Here is a 24,078-nt window from a genome sequence, read left to right as displayed (position 1 = left end):
TGCCGGTTGTTAATATAAAGTAACTTCGTCCAAAATTTTCTCTTACATTCTATCACAATTTCTATAGCGGGGATCTTAAGAAGATGATCATACACCCACAAATTTGTAAACACAAGATGTCCCACTCCAAATTGAAATTCAGAAATTATATGGCTGAATTGAAAACTTTACCCTTTCTTGGGACCTCAACACGCCAATGAATGGACATGAAATACAAAATGAAACAATAAACAATTTATTGAATCTGAAAGATTTATATTTCATCTTAGAGTATGATAAAAGTACTGAATATATCAACTGAAACCCCATAATCTAGTAATATTTCGAGAATCTGCAAACGTTCACTTTTTTTTGTCCCAATCCACAATAACTAGTTTTCACTTAGTTCAGACAGTGCCTAAGAATTAACAGCCGCTTTTTAACACTGTTCCCAAAGGTTTAACATTCAACTTTTTCGCTAACATCTCGCAAGTGTCCATTTGATTCTTCACATATCTCACTCCTCCTGCTCTGTCTACAGCCAGTTTATGTTCTCTCTCTGGATCTCCTGCCGCTTTGACGGTTTTTTTAGGATCAATCTATAAAAAAAAACTATGTTATTATGGTGTAATGGAATCAATTAATCTATCTATCAAGAGCTGTCGATTTAATCTGATGATAAATTTCTGAAATGAGTTTCTCACGATAAGATTAAAACGATAAAACCTTAACATCGTAAATATTACAATAGGCCTTCAGTTCCAGATATTCAGAAAGCTAAGTTTACAATAATATTAGGTTTTCCAATCAGAGGATCATTTTGAATACACCGCTGCCAAGTTGGCAGCTGGCAACTTTGAAGATATCTTTTTTGGGGTTTGACAAGTAAATACTATGCCATTACTCAAACTGGAAAGATACACGCTTCAACAACGTATTGAAATTGTTAAAATTCACTATTAATAAAATGGTGACAATTTTGCAGTCACAGTTCGAAAAAAGGACTTTTGGGTCGTCGTGAAGTAACTTTTCGGTCGGCAATAGTGAAACTATGGTGGATAAATTTGTGCTGTGGGGATAACAATCTAAACATTGCGTCGCACAAGAACTGAGAATATTGCTGCTGAACCCAGATTTGTCGATTCATCGTCGAATCTTGAGAATTAGGTTTTCCACAAACGACATTACATCATATTTTGCATGAAGACTTTGGTCTTAAGACTTTAAAAGTTTGGTTAACACAAGAACTCAAGCTTCAAGTATCAAAATGATCTGGATTTCCATCTAAAAATCATTTTCAGTGAGAAGGACTATTTCCACCTTGTATTGGGGCTCGGAAAGTCGAGAGATGATTGTTGTAAACGCTCTGTAGCCTTAATATGTCACTGTTTGGTGCAGTTTTTGTGTTAGTGTATCTTACTTATTTGAAAATGAGGCTGGTGCAACAGCTACGATGAATGGATTGCACTACTGAGCTATAATTAATTATTTCTATGGCCAGAATTGGAAGATATTGATGTGGACGAAGTTTAATCTCCACAAGACAAAGCTACGTGCCACACAACCAAGGTCACAATCCCAATTTTGTAAGAAAAGTTTCCTGGTTGTGATCTCAGTTGTGATTCAACACCTTTGACTTTTTTGGGCCACGTGGAATATAAGGTTCATGCCAAAGCTCCATAATTGATTCAAGATCATAAAGATGGAATGTATGAAGTAATCGAGAACATAGAGCTTCTAATGCACGAATTGGTCATAGAAAATTTCATTGAAAGAATATGGTTCAGCAACTGTAGCTGTGGTGGATATTTGGCTGTTATCGTTTTCATCGTTAATGGCACATCTTCCTCTTCACGATGAAATTAAAAACCATTGATTTATTTCGAAATATACTAGATTAGATAATGTTATATCGAAATGAAACCTCTCATTGGAAAATCCTTTAGATTAGATTATTATTGCTAGATCGGTTATTTTGAAGTAAGACAATTCAGAATGTGTTGGGAATTGGGAAGTGTCGATAGGATCTGACTTTTTTCCTTCCACAAATATTTAGCGAACGTTCGATCTGGACTGAGGATCTCGACCTGTCTATCCTTCAGTGTAAATTTAACGATATACAAATCGACACTTTTGATCGACAGGCTGTCACTACTTGAGTGAATATCCATCTTCAATTGAAGTTTAGTTGTTGAAATACTTACAGGCTGAGATGTCCTGAGTTCCTTAAGGATTTTTGACAATCTGGACCTAAAACCTGGAGCAAAACATTCGGGATTGATAACGATGAAGCAATGTCCTAGGTTGGCTGGCTCAGTCATTTTGCCGAATCTCTGGATGTGAGGGCCATACATGGAACCTGAAAAACACCAATTCTATCTATCAATATGATCATACACATCTTACAATTATGTGAACAGAAAATATTGTATTACAAATGGAATTTCGTGTGATGGAGAGCAAAAATATATGATTTGAGGCTCAGAGTGAATTGACTCCACCAAAAACACACGCCATCCAAGTTAGCAAAAACCTCAAGAAAAGGGTTATGTTATGTTATGTTGATCGATTACCTTGAGATTTGTAATCAGGAAACCAAATAAACTATGTAGGTAAACCCTAACATCTACATCAGCGGATTTCGGGATATAATAATAATAATAAAAAAAATAATAAACTTTTTTATTCTCCAAAAATCATTACATATTCTTCTATACAATAAAATTGGGAAACGTCGAAAGAAAAACCAAAATACAAATTAAATTAATCAATTCAATCCTGAGAATATTTACCTACTACTCACCAGAAAGTATTCCACTCAATACTTCTACCATCATCATAAGTCCTGATCCCTTATAACCTCCCATAATTTCACTACCACCTAAGGGAGATAGCCTGGGAGTCTGTACAGCTTTTTCGGGGTTAGTTTCAGGTCTGCCAACTTCATCGAGCGCCCATGTGTTGGGAATTTGAATGTTTTTCCTGACAGCTAATTCAATCTAGAAGAAATATATCTCATGTCGTATCAGTTTTCAATTTTGAGTTCATTTTGTTAAGAAATAATTCACCTTATAATTGAAATATGTATCAAGAATTCAATAGTGTTCACATGAAATACCTCAGTTTTTTTTTGTACTACTCACAATACATCATGCTATTGTGAAGAGACATGAAGTGATGCTAAATACTTGATCAGAATACTCAAGTCTTATGGATTTAATTAGATCGAATTATATGAGTACTGTTATCATAAACATTTTTGGTAGTTTTATCATTAGTGGTAGTCGAAATGGAAAGATCGTAGATGTCATACAATAAGCTTAGGTATTTGTAAACATAACGCGATCGAAATATTTGTCGATTTGTGTTTGCATCATAAAGTTATTCTTGATCAAACATGTCAGCTTACGTGCAAAATTCTCATCATTTGCGGGAGGTTTTAATTTTCTGCTTTAATATGCAGAAATCTGCGGTTGAGGCTCATCGAATGCTCCCAAATAACTACGGTGATGCCGCTATTAGTGAAAGAACGTGCCGAAAGTGGTTTAAACGCTTCAGGAACGGTGATTTCGACGTCGAAGACCAGCGGTGGAAGAGAGAAGGTTTGAGAAGATGCAGAATTGGAGGCATTACTTGATCAAGACTCGTGTCAAACGGAACAAGAATTTGCAGGATCATTGGAAATGACGCAACAGGCCATTTTAAAACGCCTGAAAGTCATAAGAAGAATTCAGAAACAAGTAAATTGGGTGCTGTACGAGATGAAGCCGAGAGATGTTGAACGGCGTTTGTTTGCTTGTGAACAGCTGCTTGCAAGGCCAAGACGGAAGGGATTTCTGCATCGCATTGTGGCTGGAGACGAAAAATGGGTTCGTTACGAGAATCCCAAGACCAGAAAAACATCGGGATATCCCGGTCATGCTTTGCAGGTCTACAGCCAAAGTGGTCAAGACGAAAACTTTGAAATGGGAAGTCTGATCTCACCCGCCGTATTCTCCAGATGTTGCTCCCTCGGACTATAATTTTTTTCGTGCAATAGCACACGCTCGGCTAACCAGCACTTTCGGTCTTATGAAGAAGTAAAAAATTGGATCGATTTGTGTTTCGCTTCATAAGATATCCAGTTTTTTCTACGCGGGATTCGTAGGCTGCCCGAAATATGGGAAAAGGTAAAGGCCGGCGATCGACAATACTTTTAATCATAAATGAATAAGCAGTTTTTTACAATAAAGCCTCGAATTTCGAAAAAAACGGCGAAAGCTTAGTTGTAGACCTATGTAATTCTCAAAAATTTTGTAACCATACAAAAGGAGCTGCTTCATTAGTTACATGAAAGGCCCTAGGGGAAGGATGTAATTTGACCCATTAATTTAAAAGGACAAACATACAAAGAGGAATATACTGACCTTACCAACTGCCACAGTTGTTGTAGCCATATCCAAAAGAAAATTGTCTCCATCCTGAGCTGGCGCGCCCAAGCAGAATGGGTTTGTTCCGAAAAATGACTGGAATAATATTAAAAAATTCATATTGGCAAAACTTTCGTGCTTAGGCGTTTCTGGGATTTGACCCTTATGTTGCCGGTATGAATACTCACATTTTTTGCTCGGGTTGGTACTGCAAGAGGAGATGTGTTGCTACAAGTGATCTGGATGAAACCTTGGTTGACCGCGTCATCTGAGTACTTTGAGCAAATACCAAAATGATTCGATCCTGCAATGAACGAAAAAGAACAAATCTAGGTATGATTTATATTATAAATATAAAAATAAATTACAGCACAGGTTGTTTGATGAAGATAAATTAGTAACACGAATTAATAAATCTCCATGGCAACCTTGGTGAGGGAAATTAGAATAACATTATAATTAAGGAGGTTCCGTTTCACTGCGACCTGATGGTTTATTATGCCCCCATCAGAGCTATTTTCTTCACAACGTGATCTACAGCTCGCCTTCCAGTTCCAGAGTTCTAGAACTCTGTATTTTGGATGGCTTCTATAAGGCTAATTCTTCACTTCCACAAGTGTCTTGTCCAAAGCTATATTGCCTTAGCTAATGATGGAGAGTCATTCAGTCACTAGGTGATCCGGAGATTTTTTTTTCTCCCCACAGAAACTGCAATCGTCATTTTCTGCTAGGCCCTTTTTCATGAGGTGTTTCCTAAAGCGACAATGCCCTGAGAGGAATCCAGAGAGGAGTATATTTTTGCTAAGAACCAGATACTTCTTGGATCTCGCAGTGTCAAAGTTTCGAAGAAACTTTTTGGTAAGATCCCAACCAGGAAGATTCATCCAGAGTGTTTCTCTTTCGGTTTCTTCCTTTTCCTGAAACTATTTCTTATGGGTACATTTGTCTATGCCACAGAAAGGTTCAGGGACGTTGAAAGGAGTTTCTGCACCTTTTCTGGCAAGTGTGTTGACCTCTTCATTTCCATTAATTCCCGAGTGGTCGGGAACCTAGACAGAAAGACCTTGTTTTCATGCCTATTTCATTGAGTTTTCTTCGGATCTCCAATCCCCTCTTAGAATCGATGCAGCCTGACTATCAGAATGTATCGCTTTGTTACATTTCTGATAGTTTCTTGCTAGGTTAATTTCTATACATATTTCTTTCTATTTCTTTCTGTTGCAAGTATCTCTGCCTAAAAGACACTTAGACAGCGGCCTAACGATATTGAGCATTTGGTACCAGTCCCGAATACTCCAGCGCCAGTCTTCGCCGTGGTTTTGAAACCATCTATATACCATTTGATGGTATTCTTTTCAAGAACTGGGATTGTGAACTCCCTTTCTCGATCTTCTTTTCTCCTTTCTCTCGCGCGTCAGGGAAATTGCACAAAATATTCTGTTCACCTGATTTGAATTTTAAATTCTTCTTCAAAATCCACAACAAATTATGTACCAAAATATCACTTGTGTGCTATATGAATCGTTCAAAAACTTATGTCATGAATATATTTAATTTCTTGATCTCTTACCCTTGGTTGAAACACAAGATATCCCATGAATTTTGGCCTTCTCTATTGCTAGTTTATTGCAAAAATTGCCAACGACCACTCCTAATGCGTTATTTCCATCAACCCACGCAGTTCCTCCAAATTCCTTCAGAATTTTTGGTGTAGCTTTGTTATTACAAGTTTTCTTCTCCACCTCTCCTACATACATTGCTGAAAACTCAAGGAACTTCAATTTTTTGAAAATAATTATAATGTAAATGTGTGAAGGCAGAAGTTATTATTTAATAGTACGTTCTGATATGAAATCTGCAAATACAATCGCTACAGTTCCAGAGTAGTTCTTGATTTGAAATTATAGAAGACGGCAAGTAACACGTTTTATATTTATGTAGCATTTACGCATTTGAAACAAATATTTTATGTAAAGGACTCAAACATTTATAAGAAACTGATATTTTTTATATAACAATAATATATATACTTCTGTATTTCCGGAGATTCCATAATTAGACATCGAAGTTTAACCACTCTGTACACGCTGATCTCCGAAAAAACAGATTTTGTTACAGTTTCCACAGACAAATTCAGTTTATTTCAGAGGATGCATTCTTATGAAAGAAGATCAGAAATAATAATAATTGAATGGAATCAATTTTCAAAAGATTAAATTTCAATAATATAAAAAATGTCCACATGTGCCTCCCTCTCCCTTACCTACAACTGTGGAAATAAAACTATTCATATGAAACCGTACCTAATCTGTTCATTCCATGACTAAAGTGTCCTTTATAATCTGCTTCAGCTAGTATTTCAGCCATCTGCTGAGAATAATCATCAGGAGTGTTGAGTGCCCTCATGCAATCAAATATGAACCTCTTCACCTCTGCAATTGCGATGATGGGTGTATCTATGAGATGAAGAACAAGTTAATAAAACAATTTCGTGCTGCTGTACTACAAAAGTTTTTATAGAGATTATTCGGTATCTGGTGTAGCAAAATTAAATGTCATCTCTTAAATTGAAATATGTGCAAAAAATGAAGAATAAAATAATGAAAACAACAAAGTTGTGAAACTTTCAAAAAAGTTTTTTACAAAAAAAGAATGAAGGAAAAATAAAATAAATGATGAATCTGAATAGGTTAATAATATAATTGAAAAATTACTCACCATGTTTTTCACAATGCCATCTTCTCTGAATCAACAGTTTATCAACTATTTTCCTCATTGTTGCTTGAACTCTTCGGGAAAATCGAAAGAAGATGGCTCTGTTTTAACAATTCACATATTCCATTCCTACAAGGAGAAAACTATGGATTAGTGTTATTAGAAGTCATACGAGAATTTTTGGATCGATTTTGAGTTTAATTTTTACTTCGGCTTTTTGCATTAATTGAAATCTGCATCGATGTTTCGATATAAATGTAAATAACCGTTAAACTCTAAACGAAATCATAATATGCGAATTTTCAATGTTTATATCATTAATAACCAGCATTTCAACACTCAATTCAGACTGTAAACAAAGTATGTAATAAAATCGCAAGTTATTTATACTTATCCTTGAATATAGTTTCCTATATTCTAACATTTCTAACGCTCTCTAACGGTTCCTTTCATGAAATTGAACAATAGATAAAAATATAGATTTGATGTTACCAAAAAGAAATAAAGAATCACCTCATTTCTCTATGATTCTGAAAGGAATTCCCGAGGGAATTTCTGTAGCTTACATTCACTATGAGTTGAAAATGACACTTATTGTTTTATCCTTTTCAATAAAGATCTTTTGAAATTTGCACTTCCCAGCAAAGTGTAGAATATTTGTGTGTTTTTTATACCGGATTTAAAAAGGAGGAATCCATCGTTCCATCTTAAATCAATGCTATGCGGTATTGATCCGCATACTGGTTTCGAGAACCCAATCCAATTATTTCCAGAGTTCCAGAATTCAAAGATATTGTGTACTAGTGTATAAGTGCACTCAAAAAAAAAGGTTGCAGCTTTCATTTGATGTTATTCACAAAACATCAGGACAATTGTAGTACCAACAAAGAAACGTTTCAAGCTGACTCAAAATCACATATCGAAATATCCACCTTCTTTCGAATGCAGAACAACATTTTTAGACATTTATATTCATATGTACCAATTTGGGCAATTTGTACCCGGTTTTTCACCATAATTTGACACCCCTTTATTTTTGTTAATAAAAGAGGTACAAAAAATATTTCCTACAAAAATTTCACGAAATAGACTAGTTTTTTAATATTATTTCACAAAACGAAATATATACAGAGTGGGCAACATATTGATAGCAACTTCATTTTTTCAAATGGAACACCCTGTATATTTTTCTATATTTGACTAGCTCTTTTTCCCCTGATTTCGAATATATAACATATGTTTGGCTTATCTCTCTTATTCTGAGTACCACAGAGTTTAAAATTTCAGATCCAAATGTGTCACTTTAGTACCTGTCACAAGGGGGTGAAGTTATCACTTTAGGCCCGGAAGTACGAAAAAGTTTATATCTCCGTTTATACTGATGATGAGAGCTTTGAAATTAAAACATTATACAGGCACTTTTTTTCGTAGAATCCAGTGGCGTGCTCGTATTTTTAACAGGATTTCTTATTACAAAGCTATGACCCAAAGTTATGTTTTTCGAATGGGAACACTATATTTCTGTACCATTTTATGAAAGCTTAATTTTTGCCTGATTTCAAAAACCTACATAGTATATTACATAATAACAGTTGTAAGAAGCATAGGATGCACGACTAGAAAAAGTTACGCAAACTTAGGCAAATCCAAAAACTGGTGGAAAATCGCGACACAAATACCTCCCAGACTTCAAAAGGTTTTCGGCTACGTGGGCTGTTATTAATTCGTTTCCGTGGCAACTACTCAAGGTTTCATCTTATTGGTTATTCGCCGTATGATTTACTTTACAAATGCTACCGTGTTGGTTGTTGATCGTTCTTTCTGTTTACGGTAAAGTAAATCGCACAGTTTTACTTTGGAGAGTGCCCAAAATAGGCAGTTACATAGTTGGCGAGATGCATGAATTTCGAATGAACATCGGATTAAATTCTTTGGACAGTAACATCTGCATCCTCTGGAACTTAATGAATGATTTTGAAGATTTTTATATTCCTTGTTTTCTCGACAAAGGTAACGAACACCACTAATTTTCAGTTTCTTAAAGGAAACAGATATTCATTCTCATTTTTGAACTACCAGTGGCGTACCACAAAGTTGGTGTCACCACATTCTTCCAGAACACATATCAGTCACGGACAAGAGACATGGCATACAGAATAAAAGGTGAACCTTGAAGTGAAATATTTTTACCAATTCTCATCTGCTTATCTTGAAAATGCAGATGATATGACGAAAACTACTTTTGAAAAATTCTACCTTAAGCAACCTGTATCTCAAAAACGAAGCGTTAGTCGATACAAATTTTTAAGACTTCTTTCTCGATATCTCTTATTCAAATAAGTCCCCTTTACCATCTAGTATATTTACAGGTGATTATGCACCTGACAACTGGATAATTAATTGAGAAAAGATTATTTTCATTCATATGAACGTTTAGACGAAGAAAGATCATTCTCTCCATTTTGCAACGATAAATATTTGATATTCCGAAAATCCTTATGAAACCTTGTTCTCCATTCCAGCTCTACCCAGACACTGAGATGCTGTCTGTATATGGACCCCTCGAAAATCTGAAGCGCAAGCGTCAAACGAATGATTGCACTCATCTCTGAAGTTTTAGGAGCATTTCTCTCATTTGTTGTTGTAATATAACCTATAAACTGATATAAACATAATCTAGTGTTTTTCCGTTTAGTGATATGTTGTGATTTTGTTGAATTGGTAAGTCCATTTTTTTTCGGTATGTATGTTGTCTTTGAAATACTCATATTACTGGTTACAAACCGACAGCATAGTATACGCTTGGGTAGTGCTAGTAGGTCAGTGTTTATAAATACCGTAGAGGTTCCCATAAAAAGAATATGAATTTCGAATATCCCAAATATCAATTTTCCATATGATACTAGTTGAACTATATGCTTTCTGATTGACATTAGGTATATCTATCAAAAAAATCATATTTATCATCTAATTAAGCATTCATTGATTCCTAATTATATGGAATATTATTTCTTAATTCATTCATTTGGGAAACTAGACCTCTTAAATGTAATAAAATAAATAATTCTCACACAATAATTTCATATTAATCTACTAAAAAGTGTTTCAAATGAGCAGAATACCTCAATAATAATATCCATCAATATGATTCTCATTTGATTAATCACACAACGTTATGAACATGAAAAATGTCAAGATTGAAAATCCACCTTTTTATAAATGAGTAGGTTGAACGGAAAAATACTGGTAATCATCATCCAAAGTCACCAAATTATTCAAGTTGATTAAATAATAATAACGACGCAGGAATTTCCTGTTATAATCATCTTTTATTGATACAGCGTGTGCCATGATTATACAACTTCCTGTCGAATTCCCTCCGTTTTTATTCGAATGAGAAATAAGGAATATGAAAAGTTCCATTGAAAAAAAAAAATCTTTATTTCACTTATTCAACTGAATTGTTGCTGTTGGATTTAAAAAAAACCTCTACATTATACCTATTTCTTCCATAGACTATGATTAAATAATAAATTAAAATATAATGAATGAAAGAATCTGATGCGGGATTTTAACCCAATATTAGTTATTTTCATATAGAATACACCAAAACTTCACATTGAGCATTCTCAAGTGAAATATTTTTTTCAATTCGTTAAAATATGCTTTCATGAAAGATCAATGAAGTAACGTAATCGATTTTGTTATGAAATTTGAAAAAAAAACCTCCTATATTTCGTGAAGATCTCTTCACCGTAGGCAGACAGCAAATATGTTCTTTTATTAGATTTTTGGATTCTTTAAATTTTGAAATGTAAGTATAGTGTCAAAGTTGAAAGGGATATTTTTTCCCTGAATTATTCCAGATTCTTATTGGAAATGGAGAATACATAGGTAATTCAAAATTATATCTGGGTCTAACGTTCACCTTCCGCTCTGGACCACAGACAACCAATTTAGTTCATTAGCAAGGACGGATTTACGGGGGGGATAATGGGGGTAATTTACCCCCCCCCCCCATGAATATCGAAACCCTGAAAAAAAGGTACTCAACGTGGGTACACATAAAATATATCATGCAATAATTTCAAATTGGTAATTTCCCAAATATTGCAAATTATTGGTTTTGAACCGTTACTAACCCCCCATGAAAAAGAGTTATATCCACCCTTGTTCATTAGGTTTGTTAAACTCAATAGTTTCGAACGATTATTTCTTTGATGAATGAGAAATAGTTTCAAGGTAATAATATTAGTTGAATTTAAGTTATGATATTAATTTTATATATCCTATTCCTAAAAAAACTCACCCCCTCAAGAATCCAAAAACTGTCCAATTAACCTTAATCCACTACCTGATGACAAAAATTGTACTTGAACATCGAAAGAATGCTGCACTTCTAAAAAATACCTGAGCTGGCTTTTGTCATAACCACTACCTTCAATACAAGTGGATATTGAGACGTTGTTGATTCACAATAGCTGTCTCGTTTGTCTGGTGCAACTTCTCTCTCTACAAAAAGATATAATAAAAAAAATCCAGAAAGTCATCAAATTAACATGGACGCTATAAAAGATCATAAATACAAGTTGAGAATATTGATTTCCTGTTTTTCCATTCTTCTTCATTTTGTATTTGCATAGCTTTTCGAGGTTGAAATCGAAGAAAATGAAGATTCGTCAGGCAACATTCAATTCACCCAGACAATATTCTGATGAGTATAGGATTTGTTTAATTCCACATTATCCTGTTTTGATGTATTTAATCAAACAAATTAATTAACTCACGTAATGTTGGGAAGTTGGCTGAGTTCAATGTATGTTTAATGTATAATAAGTTTCCGTTATCTTCATACGTGAACAGCTTCAACAAATACCTGTCACTGTCACGATGACATGGATTGTGAAACTTAATCCCATGTCAAATACACAGAATTCATTCTGTCTGTTTGGTCTGATATTTTCGATAAAAATCCTTAGGAAAGGTAAAATGTTTTAGAAGCTCATTTGAAATGATACAGATATCATTTGCTTTTCGTATAGAGATTTTCTTGGAAGCTATGATAACTATATGCTTAAATACTCAAATTTTGAAGGATGAATTCAGGGAACCAAAAAATGAATTGCCTATCAATTTTCGCAAATTTCCGGTTAAATCGAAAACATTGGAAAACGATGATTCTGTAGACTTTTTCAAAGCCTAGTATTAGGCTTGATAATTCTTCAGGAATTTCATACGTGATACTTGACATTCATGTAATAATTTCTCATTTAATTATTCTCTTAATAGTTATTTATAATACAAGTGCAGAAGGCATTGATATTCTTCCACGAGTTCAAAATTCAAAAACGAGCCACGAAGTGGCGAGTTTTGGAATGAACGAGTGGTAGAATGAGCCTTCTGTACGAGTATTATACATTATTTTCTCTAATTCATTGCATTTTCATTGAAATTAATGAAATATTTCCATAAATATATTTTAGTGATTTTTGCATTGAAAAATTTTGGTTGGCAGAACTGATTTCTTTAAGGCAAATTGATGAATTGACAGATAAAGCGTGGCGGAAAGTTCGGAGTACCAACATAGAATAATAAAATATAATCATGAGAACTGTGCGTTTCTGATATATTCTCGCACGATTTTGTTCTACAAGATGTGGAAGAATGAACGGAATAACCACAGAATTAGAAAAAAAAAAACTGAAATTTCTGTGTATAGTATCAAAAAATATGAAGAAAATTCTCTGCCAATGAGAGTGATACTATGCTCGTCGTTCGCAGCTCACTCATCAGTTGATTTAAAATCTTTTGGACTCAACGCACATCGTATATTAAAAAAAAAATAATTCCTTTGCAATTTTGGATGTCCAACACGAATACCCGTATTTCTCCCAATTTCATCAAAATCGGACGAGTATTTCACGTTTTCGCTTGAGCAAGGCGTACTGCACATTAAAAAAATCTGAAATTTCCTCAAACCTACTAACTGAATGATTGGAACCAGCATACCAAATTTTATCAATATTAAAGTGCTAGAACGCGAGATACGTAGATTAATAGAATAACTTCCGTGAGAATTCGAGAATTTCAGTCCAGTGAACATGATATAACGTTGGGTGTACCACAGGGGTCAGTCCTGGAAACACTGCTTTTTTTATTATTCATCAATGATCTTCCAAATTATTCAAGAAGAATTATTTTCAGATCGTCTTTTCGACAAGAACTCTTGCTGAAGATGATTAGAATAATGTTTGCAAATAAGGCTTCCATAGCTGTTCATGCGAACAGCTTGGAGGAATTACAATGATTATTTGAACTTTTCAGCTTCGTTGAATGGTGGCAGTTAAATGCTACCATATTTCATTGAAAAAGTATAATAAATGGAGAAGATAAGTTGGTTACGAGGATGTGCGGACACACAGACAAACCTGAATGCAGCGTTGTTCAGGATGGACTGAATGGCTTTCTACTAATGGAAATTTTGAAATCGAAGATCAACAACTTCTACTACGTTTGGTAGTCTCAGGAGCAAAATAGAGCGCATTTTCACTATGGTTTATTTCCATATATAAACAAAATCATTTACATACTTAATAAATGTCATAAATACATACATTATTAACGAAAAAACTACAGGTACAGACTAGGTCTTGATAATTTGGTGATAATTTGGATTCATTATCGACTAGGTAATGTATCTATGTTTTCAATTTTTGTATGGAGCTTAACTTCGGCGAAATGATATTTTTCTATTTGTTTCCTTAAGTTTTGCGTTGCATCATGTTTTTGATTTGGTAGGATCAATGCAATGTTGCTACCAACTTTTTGTACCAAACTTCATGCGAATATCTCTTGTATTCTTTCATTTCGCACACGTCGCATTTTTGAAAATTTAAGACAAGAAAAAATAATAAACTGTAGTATGAAATTTGCAGTGGTTTTCATGCCATTTAAGATATTCTCTGATAAAAGAAGAATTGATTGATTATATCAAATTAGCAGGATTATAATTTGTAATGATATTTTAATTCCAGTTATTCTGTTAGATGAAAAAATAATCATTCCTATGAACGTCCAGTTCAATTCTTTCTTCGTTATCTCATACGATGCTCAACGTATTAACCAATATTTTTTTCGTCATCTCATACTATTCATACTAGGCAAATTAATGCCACGCAAATCTTATATTGTTTCTAATCACGACGAATTACAACATCCAGTTCGATACTTGTTATCCTTATAAATTTAATATGGTCGAATAAGATATCCTTAGTAAGTGGCAAAATCGAAAGTAATAATTTTGCATCAGTTAACAGCGATATAATCAGAACAGAAGTCATTTCGGGTATGATAACCTTTAGGGGTCGCTATCACTGGAGAATAACAAAATAGTAGTCACAAGGTCACCGGCTCGAAGTTAACACAAAAGTGTAGTCTTGCCACAATATCTTGGAGTAGAGTAATTCGCAACTTATCTTTATATACGTAGTGAGGTTATGACTGATGACTAACAAATAGGTGACCCCCTTTTTTCGATCTTGTACGAGACTCCTTACTAAGGCTGCATTATGCCGATATACAGTGTATTGCCTCGGTTGATTCAACCCGTTCATGGAAGCCTTCTATTGTTGCAGACTAATGGAATTAATGCTAAAACGACAACAGCCGATATTTTGAAGTGTTTGTGAGTGCATTTGCAAGCTCAGCGTAAAACCAAGTTCAAGTTCCATCAACGAATAGTTGTGGTAATTGAAGCACAAAAATCTAGATGAGGAGGACACTAAGGATGCCTAGGCTGTTGTGAAAGGTACTATTTGGTATTGAATTTTTTTCATTTATCCAATGATTTTTTTCATCTAATTTCGAAATACTAATCTGGTATGGTCTGACGAATCTGTTCAGTCTTACTTGGTATAAACTAGTAAATATAATATTTGAATGATACACTACGAATGTTACACATAAGTGTATTTTCATTTCGAGTATAGTGATTCGAAGATGAATGAACAGATTGAACCATATGTTCAACGTAGAACGAAATATTAGCATATATTAAAATATTTTGAATCCTCAGTTCCTCTTCAAAGCCTTATATTTGTTCTGGTTTATTCAGTTTCGTCAAGAAATTGTGATACCTACAAAATTATGAATTTTGTGTCAATATTGACACACCTAATTTATGTATCTACCTATTTATAGCTACTCATAATAATAACATTGAACCAAATATAACTTTTGCTTGGAAGAGATCTAAATATATTCTAAATAGAATATTTTTTTAAATTCAATATACCTACCTAACTATCACACTTATGGTTGTTGCTCTTTGCTAACATAAATTTACTTATATTTATACTCTCTTCTTCTCTTATCACAATATTTCTCAGAGGAATAACACAATACACCAATAGACATTTTGATAATTGGGACTTTCCAAATGTTCCTGACTAATTGTTGGGTGCAGAATCCGAATTAGCGCTTAGATTTTGTTTATTAGATCTATTTTCCGAGAAATGCTACAGTTAGCATTTTTTATTTTCACGTTATGACTATCACTATTCACAGATAAAAAAAAAACACATAAATTTAAATATTTATGGACAGAAACACATGGATTCGAGTATTTATCACAAAATTTACAAACATTAGTCACTCATCACTTTAAATTTTCCTTTTATATGACTTTCTAGCACGGTGGTTTCACTTTACTAGGATAGTTTCGCTGAAGGCTCTTACAGTAGTCGCTACTACTAGTAACTGAAAAAAATTGGTTTTTTCCTTTCAATCTGGATACAAATATTTTAGCAGACCTCTTTGAAAGGTTCAGGACTCTTGGGTGATCATTCAGTTTTATTTTTTATTGAAAAATGGCAGAGTTGTTAGATCTGCTTCAAATTCGCTAACTTCATCAGACGATGTTTCTGTGTCATCTTCTGGGAGTTCAGAAATACTGCTGAAGGATAGAAAGGGGTTATTCTTGCGATTCTCGCACTTCTTTCAGAATCTATTCAATACTCATTGGAGAATTTCAGGATACCTGCAGTTGCCTAACATTATGTTTAAAATAGGCATTGAATCATGGAAATATCCTACTGAATGAAAAATGTTTATGCTTTCAACAGAAATAGATTAGGAAAATTTAATTTATTTCGCTTGCAATGGATATTAGCGTGAAATTCTTCAATATATCTCGTTCAAATAGTGCGCGTTGTGCATGTGATATCTCTGTTTCTGGTCTGATATTCATTTTGCATTTCGCTATACTGATCGCAAAAACATGAAACTATGTCAATGACTTCATCAATAATGGATATCAAACTATTAAAAATTATAAACATTCCGCTATGATGTTATTCGCCCATTCGAACTTTCTCTTCACCTACACTCTCAATTTAGAATGTTAAGGCAGATGCTGGCTTATGTAAGCTAACCTTTGCTTGTTTTCAAACCCAATTCTACCGACATCTTATGTCAGTTTCCTTGTTTTTCACTAGAGCTTTACTTATGCAGAGACTTCTTAGAAATCAAAATTAATTGTATGCACCTTCAAGTGTTGCAGATCACCTTGAAAGTAAGAATAAATGGTAACAATATTTTTGTCGTACAAGGCTTTTTCAGTCAAAGTTTAGGAAGGATATAACCGAAAAGTGAATGTGCCAGTATTCTGAATAGTCTCACCTCGAAGAGCTAACTACATATGTTTCAATATCCCTTCATTTCATGATAAGAATTTTGGATTTACTCGGTCTTTATTTGATGGAAATTCATTCGAATCGAAATTAAATGACAGTTATCAGTTAGATATTCTATTACCATTTTTTTTATTATTTAAATAACAATTATATTGTTATAGCTTATTATTCAGGTTTTATATGTTGAATAACTGAATTTTCGAAATGAAACCATGACCTGAAAACCAGCGTTTGGTGTTTCCTAATAACTCAGATTCGTTTTGAAAAATCAATTGTGATATTATTACTGACTGTCCGATTCTTGAAACCTAGTGCACGATTTTCGAAAAATTTCGATTCTTTCCCATCACCGCACCTAAAATTAATATATTTATTTCAGCAAAGGTATGATCTTACGGATTGCGAATTCAACAGTATCCACCTTGACAAGTTTGTGATGTCAATCCTTTGCTATCGTGCCGATGTTCTTATAATATACATATGTATACACTGTGTCCGTAAAGTATGGAAATTCATTTTCAGTTAAACAGACCATTTTAAGAAATAATCCTGAAACACGTCGATTTTTTATTTTAATTTACCGCATTTTGAAATAATAATCTAATATACAGGGTGAATTACTTTCGAGTAATGATGTCAACGTAATTTTTTTCAAATAGAACACCCCCATTTTGTCTCAATTTTTCGATTACTCTAGCTGAACTGATTCCAAAACTGTATCACATGTTGATTCCAATTGGTACATGGGGGACAAAAATACAATAGTTTTGTGTGTTCTCATAAAGTAGCGCGTAACATTCTTTATTAGTTAAATTAACAAAATTATCAAAAATACTTATTGTCTAGCGGCAATTGGTTTGAATGTAACACCCTGTAGTATGATACATTTTCAGATTAATAAAAATGAGCTGTTTCCAAACATGTTTGGTACTTGTGATCTAGCAGACAAAAGATGAAAGAAATTATTTCTTATTTTCATACAACAAATCATTTTATTAATCTAAAAATGCAACAAACTACAGGGTGTTACATTCAAACCAATTGCCGCTAGACAATAAATATTTTCGATAATATTGTTAATTTAACTAATAAAGAATGTTACCTGTTACTTTATGAGCACACACAAAACTATTGTATTTTTGTCCACCCTGAACCAATTGGAATCAACATGTGATACATTTTTGGAATCAGCTGAGCTAGAGATATCCGAAAATTGAGACAAAATGTGGGTGTTCCATTTAAAGAAATGACGTTGACGTCATTACTCGAAAGTTATTCACCCTGTATATTAGATTATCATTTTAAAATACGGTAAATTAAAATCAAAAATTGACGTGTTTCAGGATTATTTCTTAAAATGGGCCGTTTAGGTAAAAATGAATTTGTTCCATCCTTTACGGACACAGTGTATAATATGTGATTAGTTTTGGATTCAATTTTTTGTGCCATAGCCATGCTTATCAGCATTGACAAAACATAGTAATTCCATAAGATTCTGAATCAATCCAATCAAAATGTATTTACTAAGCTGCATAAACATTATTTTGGGAGTCTGACAACGACTTTATCTCTCGACGGCGAACGTTATGCAATTTCAAGCAAAGAGTTTCGTAAAAGGTTCTATTTTTACTTTATCGTCCACATCTTCAAATCCTGTGTTAATGACGGATGCAGAATCTCCCTACCAAACTATTTCCTCATTATTTTCACGGGTGAAGATCTGCCCAAGACAAAACATCATTAATTAAACTAACAAGACGTTTATTACTGATTACTCAGTTCCCTACACTTACCTCACGTTGGAGATCACTAATTGAAACGGCCAAATTGAGGCGTCCAATATAATAATTGGGTTCCGTAACGGTAATACCGTCGATGGTACCTGAAGTGTTTGGCAAATGTACGCCGAATCGAATGTGGCGTGCAGTATAGGTAAAACCACTGCCGCGGAACAAGAAAAGTGGTCCCCGGCAAGGTTGAAAAGACTGGCAACTACTCATCGCGTCAGTGTGGTACCTGTTCTCCTCCAGAACCGTATATTTTTATGCCGAACATGGATCGGAAACACAAGAAGTACTGCCTTGTGTCAGTTTTGCGCCTGTATGCGTACCCTGAAACCCTTTGTTTATGCCAAAAGTGAAACGGTAGGACGCCCACATTGCTGTTCTGTGTTACCGTTATGTGGTATAGTGATATTTCGTCTGTGGTTCTGTGAATTGTGATGCTCAAAGCGGTTTGTTATGTAGGTAAACTTGGATTTGGGTTAATCTGGCTTTGATCGTCTAGAATTGTAGTATCTAGAACGTAAACATGGTCTTAACTGTATCGTTTGTGTTTATTATAGGAATAGAGCAAGACTAAGTTACAAGACGTTACTTTTATTTTCTGATTAACAAGATGAAGGTATAAGCGACTATTTTACAGTTACTAGGTGCTTGAAGTAGATGAAAACATTTGTCACCTTTCTACTCAGTAGTGATTTTCAACGATATACCTACAGGGTGTAATAATCACAGTTTTTTATAAGGCCAACTTTTGTCGAAAATCCTTCGTATTCTGAGATAGGGGTTGGAGAAATTTGCGCTCACTGGTAAAGAAATTTCACGACACTGAGATATTTCAAACTAGAAATCATTTTTGAATTGCTTGTTCAATTTGTGACAAAAAATCGTACGGAGTACCTTAGTCTAATAAATGCATTAAAAGTTGGCATCTTGTATAAAATGGAAGAAAAACCCGAAATAATCTGTTAGACTGACATGAATTGTCATTACAAAGATGTAAGGTAAATGCACTGGTTAGCCGACCGGCACTGTTTCTCGACCATTCCGTGATTTGAGATAAAATAATAATAAAAATATATCATGTAGTGCAAAATATTTTCGCGGTATGTGTTCTTGACCATTCTACCCTTCCAAGATAGTTTGCATAGTAGTGGTATAGGTCAAAGTTTTTGCGCTAAAAATTAGTTTATAATCGTCTATCATAGAAAAGGTTCTTTCTCGTCCTCTCTTAGAAAAGTGCTTTGTGATGACCAGAAAATAGTAATTATTTCTTATTTTAAATGAATTATGTGTGTATATTTTGTTCCATTTCAACTAAAAGATATATTTTTGAGTGTATTTCAATCAAGAAGCAAATAAATGTATATATTTTTGTTCAATATTCGGCGGTCGCGAACTGGTATTGGAAAATTTGTATCTTTTATTTCTCGACCAAAGTGGTCGAGAACCAATATGTCACTTCAATAATTGTTTATTTCAACCGACATATTTCTGTTGGATCATTTTCGTTTTTTTTTCGATACCCTGATTCATTTATATATCTACTTTCTGAATATTAGTTTGCGACCACCGAATTAACGTTGAAACACTTATTTCTACCCTTTATTTATTCGCGGTCGAGAACAAATTTGATTGTAATTAATTCTCGGCCACTGGTGGTCGGTGTTTCATATTTTATTTACTCATTAATTTCTGAATAGATATTAAGAGCAAAATAACCAAACAATGTTGTATGAGTTGCTATTTTGAAATATTTATAGAAACTGGAAACTTTTGCAAAATATTTTTTTTTACGTTCCGAGTGTTTCTTACTTGATTACCTCAACTGAAACCCATCTGAGTGATAGGTAGTGATGTCAATGGTACGGTACTAAAGTAAGTACTAATCACTCATCTCGCTCTAAATTTTATTATAACATTTTTAAGCGGAGCGGCCACTATTATCAGTGGTCGAAAACGAACACAAAAATGGTCGAGAACTCTGCGGCGTGGTCGAGAACCGAAGGTTATTGAGATTTTCTATATGTTTTCACATTTCAAAGGTTAAATACGGAAAGAACGCTAAAGATTATATGACAAATCATTTAAAACTCGCCAAAGAATCGATGAACACCATTAAAATTTGATAAGTTTATGTGCGAAAAAATCGTGCTCGAAATCGATGTTTCTGTTAACTGGTCGAGAACCAGTGCATTTACCCTAGCTTGCACACGAGTTTAGCTTCTGAGAGTTCCACAAGGCCTGAGGAGCTAAGATAAAAAAAAACATTGCACATAATATCAAACATTCCAATTCTTAATCGAAATTTTGAGCTTCTATAAATTCAATTATTGAATATTCTGCTGTGAATATACATAATATGTTCCACTTGTTACACACACTGAATTCGGTAACTATAAATAGATCGCTGAAATGGAAACTAATTTCAACTTAATGCTGTATTGCAATGTTCACAATAGATGCTATATGTAATATTTGATTTTCGAGGTTACATTGAAATTGATAAAAGCGGCCTCCGCTACAGCTTAATCAAACACCTGAAGTAAACTATCTGCCAGTCTATAATATATGACATTCAAATAATTATGTAGAAGTAGATTTCCACTGACATTGGCTAGCATATAATTTTAACTCATATTTCCAAAAAATTTTGTGCACTTCGTGATTTCTTCTGTATTCATTGTAGATACTGATTTAAATGTGTATATTTTTGAATGGTATACCTACTTGATCATATTATTCTATCAGTCTATTATTTTCTATAATTCTATAACAAAATAGTATACCTACAGTATTTTAGCAATAATAATATGTACTTTGCAAGTTGAATTGTACGCTAAAGTTTGCGTTGCAAAATGAATTTTTATAGTCCGGGAGCCAATAACAGATATACATGACCAAGTTCCTCTCAAACGGTAGTTAGTAGAATGCATCAGATAATAGTAATAAAAAGCCTCGTGAACGTCAGCTGCGACTCTGCTGGGGGGGAGAGCGGCGGCAGCCCGCCAAACACGAAGAAAGAAAAAATAAATTCAGTAATTTCCTCCCAACTGAAAATTTGTCAAATTGTAGCTAATCCAATATCTAGACGAAAAAATACAATCAGCTGGCTATATCATGGTGGATTATACGTCAGCTGGTGCCTCAAACATGAAAAATATATTTTCAATGACAGCTCTGACAGCGACTCTGATAATGAATCAGAGAGTGCCACACTCGCGAGAAAAGGACTATCTCCACATGTTGCACAATAGTATTTAGTTACTTCCATTCTCTGATTCAGTATCAGAGTCGCTGTCAGAGCTGTCATTGAAAATATAATTTTTTTTTTCATGTTTGAGGCACTATAGCTGACGTATAATCCACCATGCTATAGCCAGCTGATTGTATTTTTTCGTCTAGATATTGGGTTAGCTGCAATTTGACAAATTTTCAGTTGGGAGGAAATGATTGAATGTATTTTTTTTTCTTCGTGTTTGGAGGGCTGCCGCCGATCTCCCCCCCAACCGAGTCGTAGCTGACGTTCACGAGGCTTTTTATTACTATTATCTGATCCATCTCACCAAGTATCTCTCGAGAGGAAATAATCAACCAAATTTTCACCTGGCTCCCGGACTATTATAATTCCTGATGAACCACGCAATATAATATAATATTGAAATTAATGAATTAAAATTGTAAAATATCACTCAATGAAAGACTTCTCGCCGCAAATTCCTTTTGCTTTGACAGCTTTTACATTGAATTTGGAGTTTGAAGTTGCTCGAGAATCTGATTAAATAATTGAAGGGATTAATAATCGAAATCTTAATTTGGTATATTATTTTCGTGAGTAATATCATGAGGGAATCTAATTTATTCTACAAAAAAGTCGAAAAAACACGTTGCTAAGTAATATTTCAATGAGAAGCATGTATGCTTTTTATTAAAAAAATATTAGGAAAAAAAAGATAATTCTAAAAAATATGCAGTGTTTTTCTTTTATAGCTGGGATAATTACCCATGAAATATGACATAATTTTTTTTTGGAGCCTATTTTAGTATGCCATAAAACTAAATTACATTCTGCCTTAAACAAATATATCATGCTACCTCATTTCTTATAGATTCGCCAAATAAAACACTTAAATGGTTAATTTTATCAACCGGAACAACATTTTTTCCATTAAAACCAAACCTTGAAATATTTGAATTTTTCTTTGATCGTTTCCACGAAATATGACTATAATCGCAACTTGGGGCAATTTAAAATCAGATTATTTTGTTCATAGCTCATTGTTTTCTCAATTAATTTGAGTTCTTATTGTTTCCACTGCGATCAAAATTATCTGGATAATAAAGATATTCTGTATCATAATATTTTATACCTTTTAATCAGAATTGAATGAAAAATATATAATTTTAGTGGAGATTAAATATTTCGAATTCACACAATTTTCGAGTAAGAACTATACCGAGTACAAAAATAGCAATAGTTTATTAACTGGTTAGATTCTCAAGATGAGTATATCGTTATCGAAACTGATTTCAGCATAAATATAGAAAAAAGTATCGTTACGTTTACATTAGTGTCCTGAAATGACAGAAGCTCAACATAAACTGTAATATATAAACTTTAAAGTATCGTTTCTGTGATCAAATTAAAAAATTCCCAATTGTGTAATGAGATTTTAAGGGAATATACAAGGTATCTCAAAAGAAATGGTAATTCTGCGACTATAGTTCGAAGAAATGTTTCCACTATTCGAGGTTTTCGTCAGTTAAATGATGCGCCAAGCATTTCTATCATTCGGCAATGGGTATTAAGATCAGAAGAGATCGTGGAACAAATCAATCAGTGTCGATGTTCGTGATGTTCCCGACCTTCATTCGGAAGTGTTCAAGCGCTTTGAATATGCATCATCGCTACACCACATTTTGCACAAAGCTCTAAATCTGCACCCTCATAAAATTCAATTGGTGCTTGAATTAAATTCCAAAGATGCCATTCAGAGGTACGAATGCGTAGACCATACAATTGAGCGCTTACAAACGTTTACCAAAACATCCTGTTTTCTGCTGCAGCTAATTTTCACCTAATGAACACGTAAATGAGCAGAATTACTGCTATACTGGAGTTTAACGAATCCGAAAGATGAACATCAGAAACCTCTTTATTTGCCAAAGGTGACCGTATAGTAATTATCTGCTCTTACTTTTTCTAATATAAAAGGAGGCTTGCACTGTGAATTCAGAGCAATATGTGAGGATGTTGAATGTTTCTGTTGTCTGAACTGCAGTACGTTCCTGGCTACAAGAACATGGTTTCAGCAATATCGATTTAGTCCCAGTTGCTAGCTTGAATAAATTTAAAAAAATTGACATTGTCTCCAAGATCGCAATTGGTGCATAAATGCTCAAAAGCTCCTGGCTTGAAGACAATGCTTTACTGATGTAAATAGTGAATAGTCTGACCTCTAAGAATAAAAAAAAAATAATCCCATGATGATAATATGAAAA

At 33.8% G+C, this 24,078-nt stretch overlaps 2 protein-coding genes across 7 annotated transcripts in view; one reads left to right on the top strand and one right to left on the bottom strand.

Moving 5' to 3' along the window:
• Positions 1-219: 219 nt before the first annotated feature.
• On the bottom strand, positions 220-12,044 carry LOC123671692 (uncharacterized oxidoreductase YjmC-like). 2 transcript variants are annotated; one of them, XM_045605660.1, is made up of 10 exons: positions 11,891-12,044; positions 11,413-11,615; positions 7,107-7,232; positions 6,692-6,844; positions 5,959-6,147; positions 4,577-4,692; positions 4,386-4,484; positions 2,783-2,978; positions 2,184-2,338; positions 220-578 (listed from the first exon to the last, which is right to left on the bottom strand). In XM_045605660.1, the coding sequence occupies exons 3-10, from the start codon at positions 7,162-7,164 to the stop codon at positions 405-407; spliced, it is 1,140 nt and encodes a 379-aa protein (XP_045461616.1). In that variant the 5' UTR covers positions 7,165-7,232; positions 11,413-11,615; positions 11,891-12,044; the 3' UTR covers positions 220-404. The 2 variants fall into 2 exon arrangements, with proteins under 2 accessions (XP_045461616.1, XP_045461617.1); XM_045605661.1 differs by lacking the exon at positions 11,891-12,044 and having other exon boundaries at positions 11,413-11,629.
• LOC123671691 (probable beta-hexosaminidase fdl) overlaps positions 9,672-24,078 on the top strand; it is a 44,386-nt gene continuing 29,979 nt past the window's right edge. Inside the window, exons 1-2 of one of the 5 annotated variants that reach the window (XM_045605657.1) lie at positions 9,672-9,824; positions 14,738-14,910. Coding sequence is in view for 1 of the 5 variants with exons in the window: in XM_045605655.1 (XP_045461611.1) it covers positions 19,017-19,037 (21 nt within the window). In the remaining 4 variants the exon portion in view is untranslated. Of the gene's footprint in view, positions 9,825-14,497; positions 14,644-14,737; positions 14,911-18,770; positions 19,038-24,078 lie in introns of those variants that run through there. The other 4 variants (XM_045605659.1, XM_045605658.1, XM_045605656.1 and 1 more) reach the window with 4 other exon arrangements.

This window comes from Harmonia axyridis, chromosome 1 (genome assembly GCF_914767665.1).
Source record: "Harmonia axyridis chromosome 1, icHarAxyr1.1, whole genome shotgun sequence".
In the NCBI taxonomy this organism is placed as follows: Eukaryota; Metazoa; Arthropoda; class Insecta; order Coleoptera; family Coccinellidae; genus Harmonia; species Harmonia axyridis.
This window is presented reverse-complemented; position numbering and strand designations above follow the sequence as displayed.

Bases quoted from the DNA above. Each gene is read 5' to 3' on its own strand.
- LOC123671692 (XM_045605660.1), bottom strand. From the start codon at position 7,164: ATGAGGAAAATAGTTGATAAACTGTTGATTCAGAGAAGATGGCATTGT. The intron at 6,148-6,691 runs GTACGGTTTCAT...TTGAGTTTTCAG, and splicing joins TCATGGAATGAACAGATTAG to CAATGTATGTAGGAGAGGTG. The intron at 4,693-5,958 runs GTAAGAGATCAA...CGTTCATTGCAG, and splicing joins ATCTTGTGTTTCAACCAAGG to GATCGAATCATTTTGGTATT.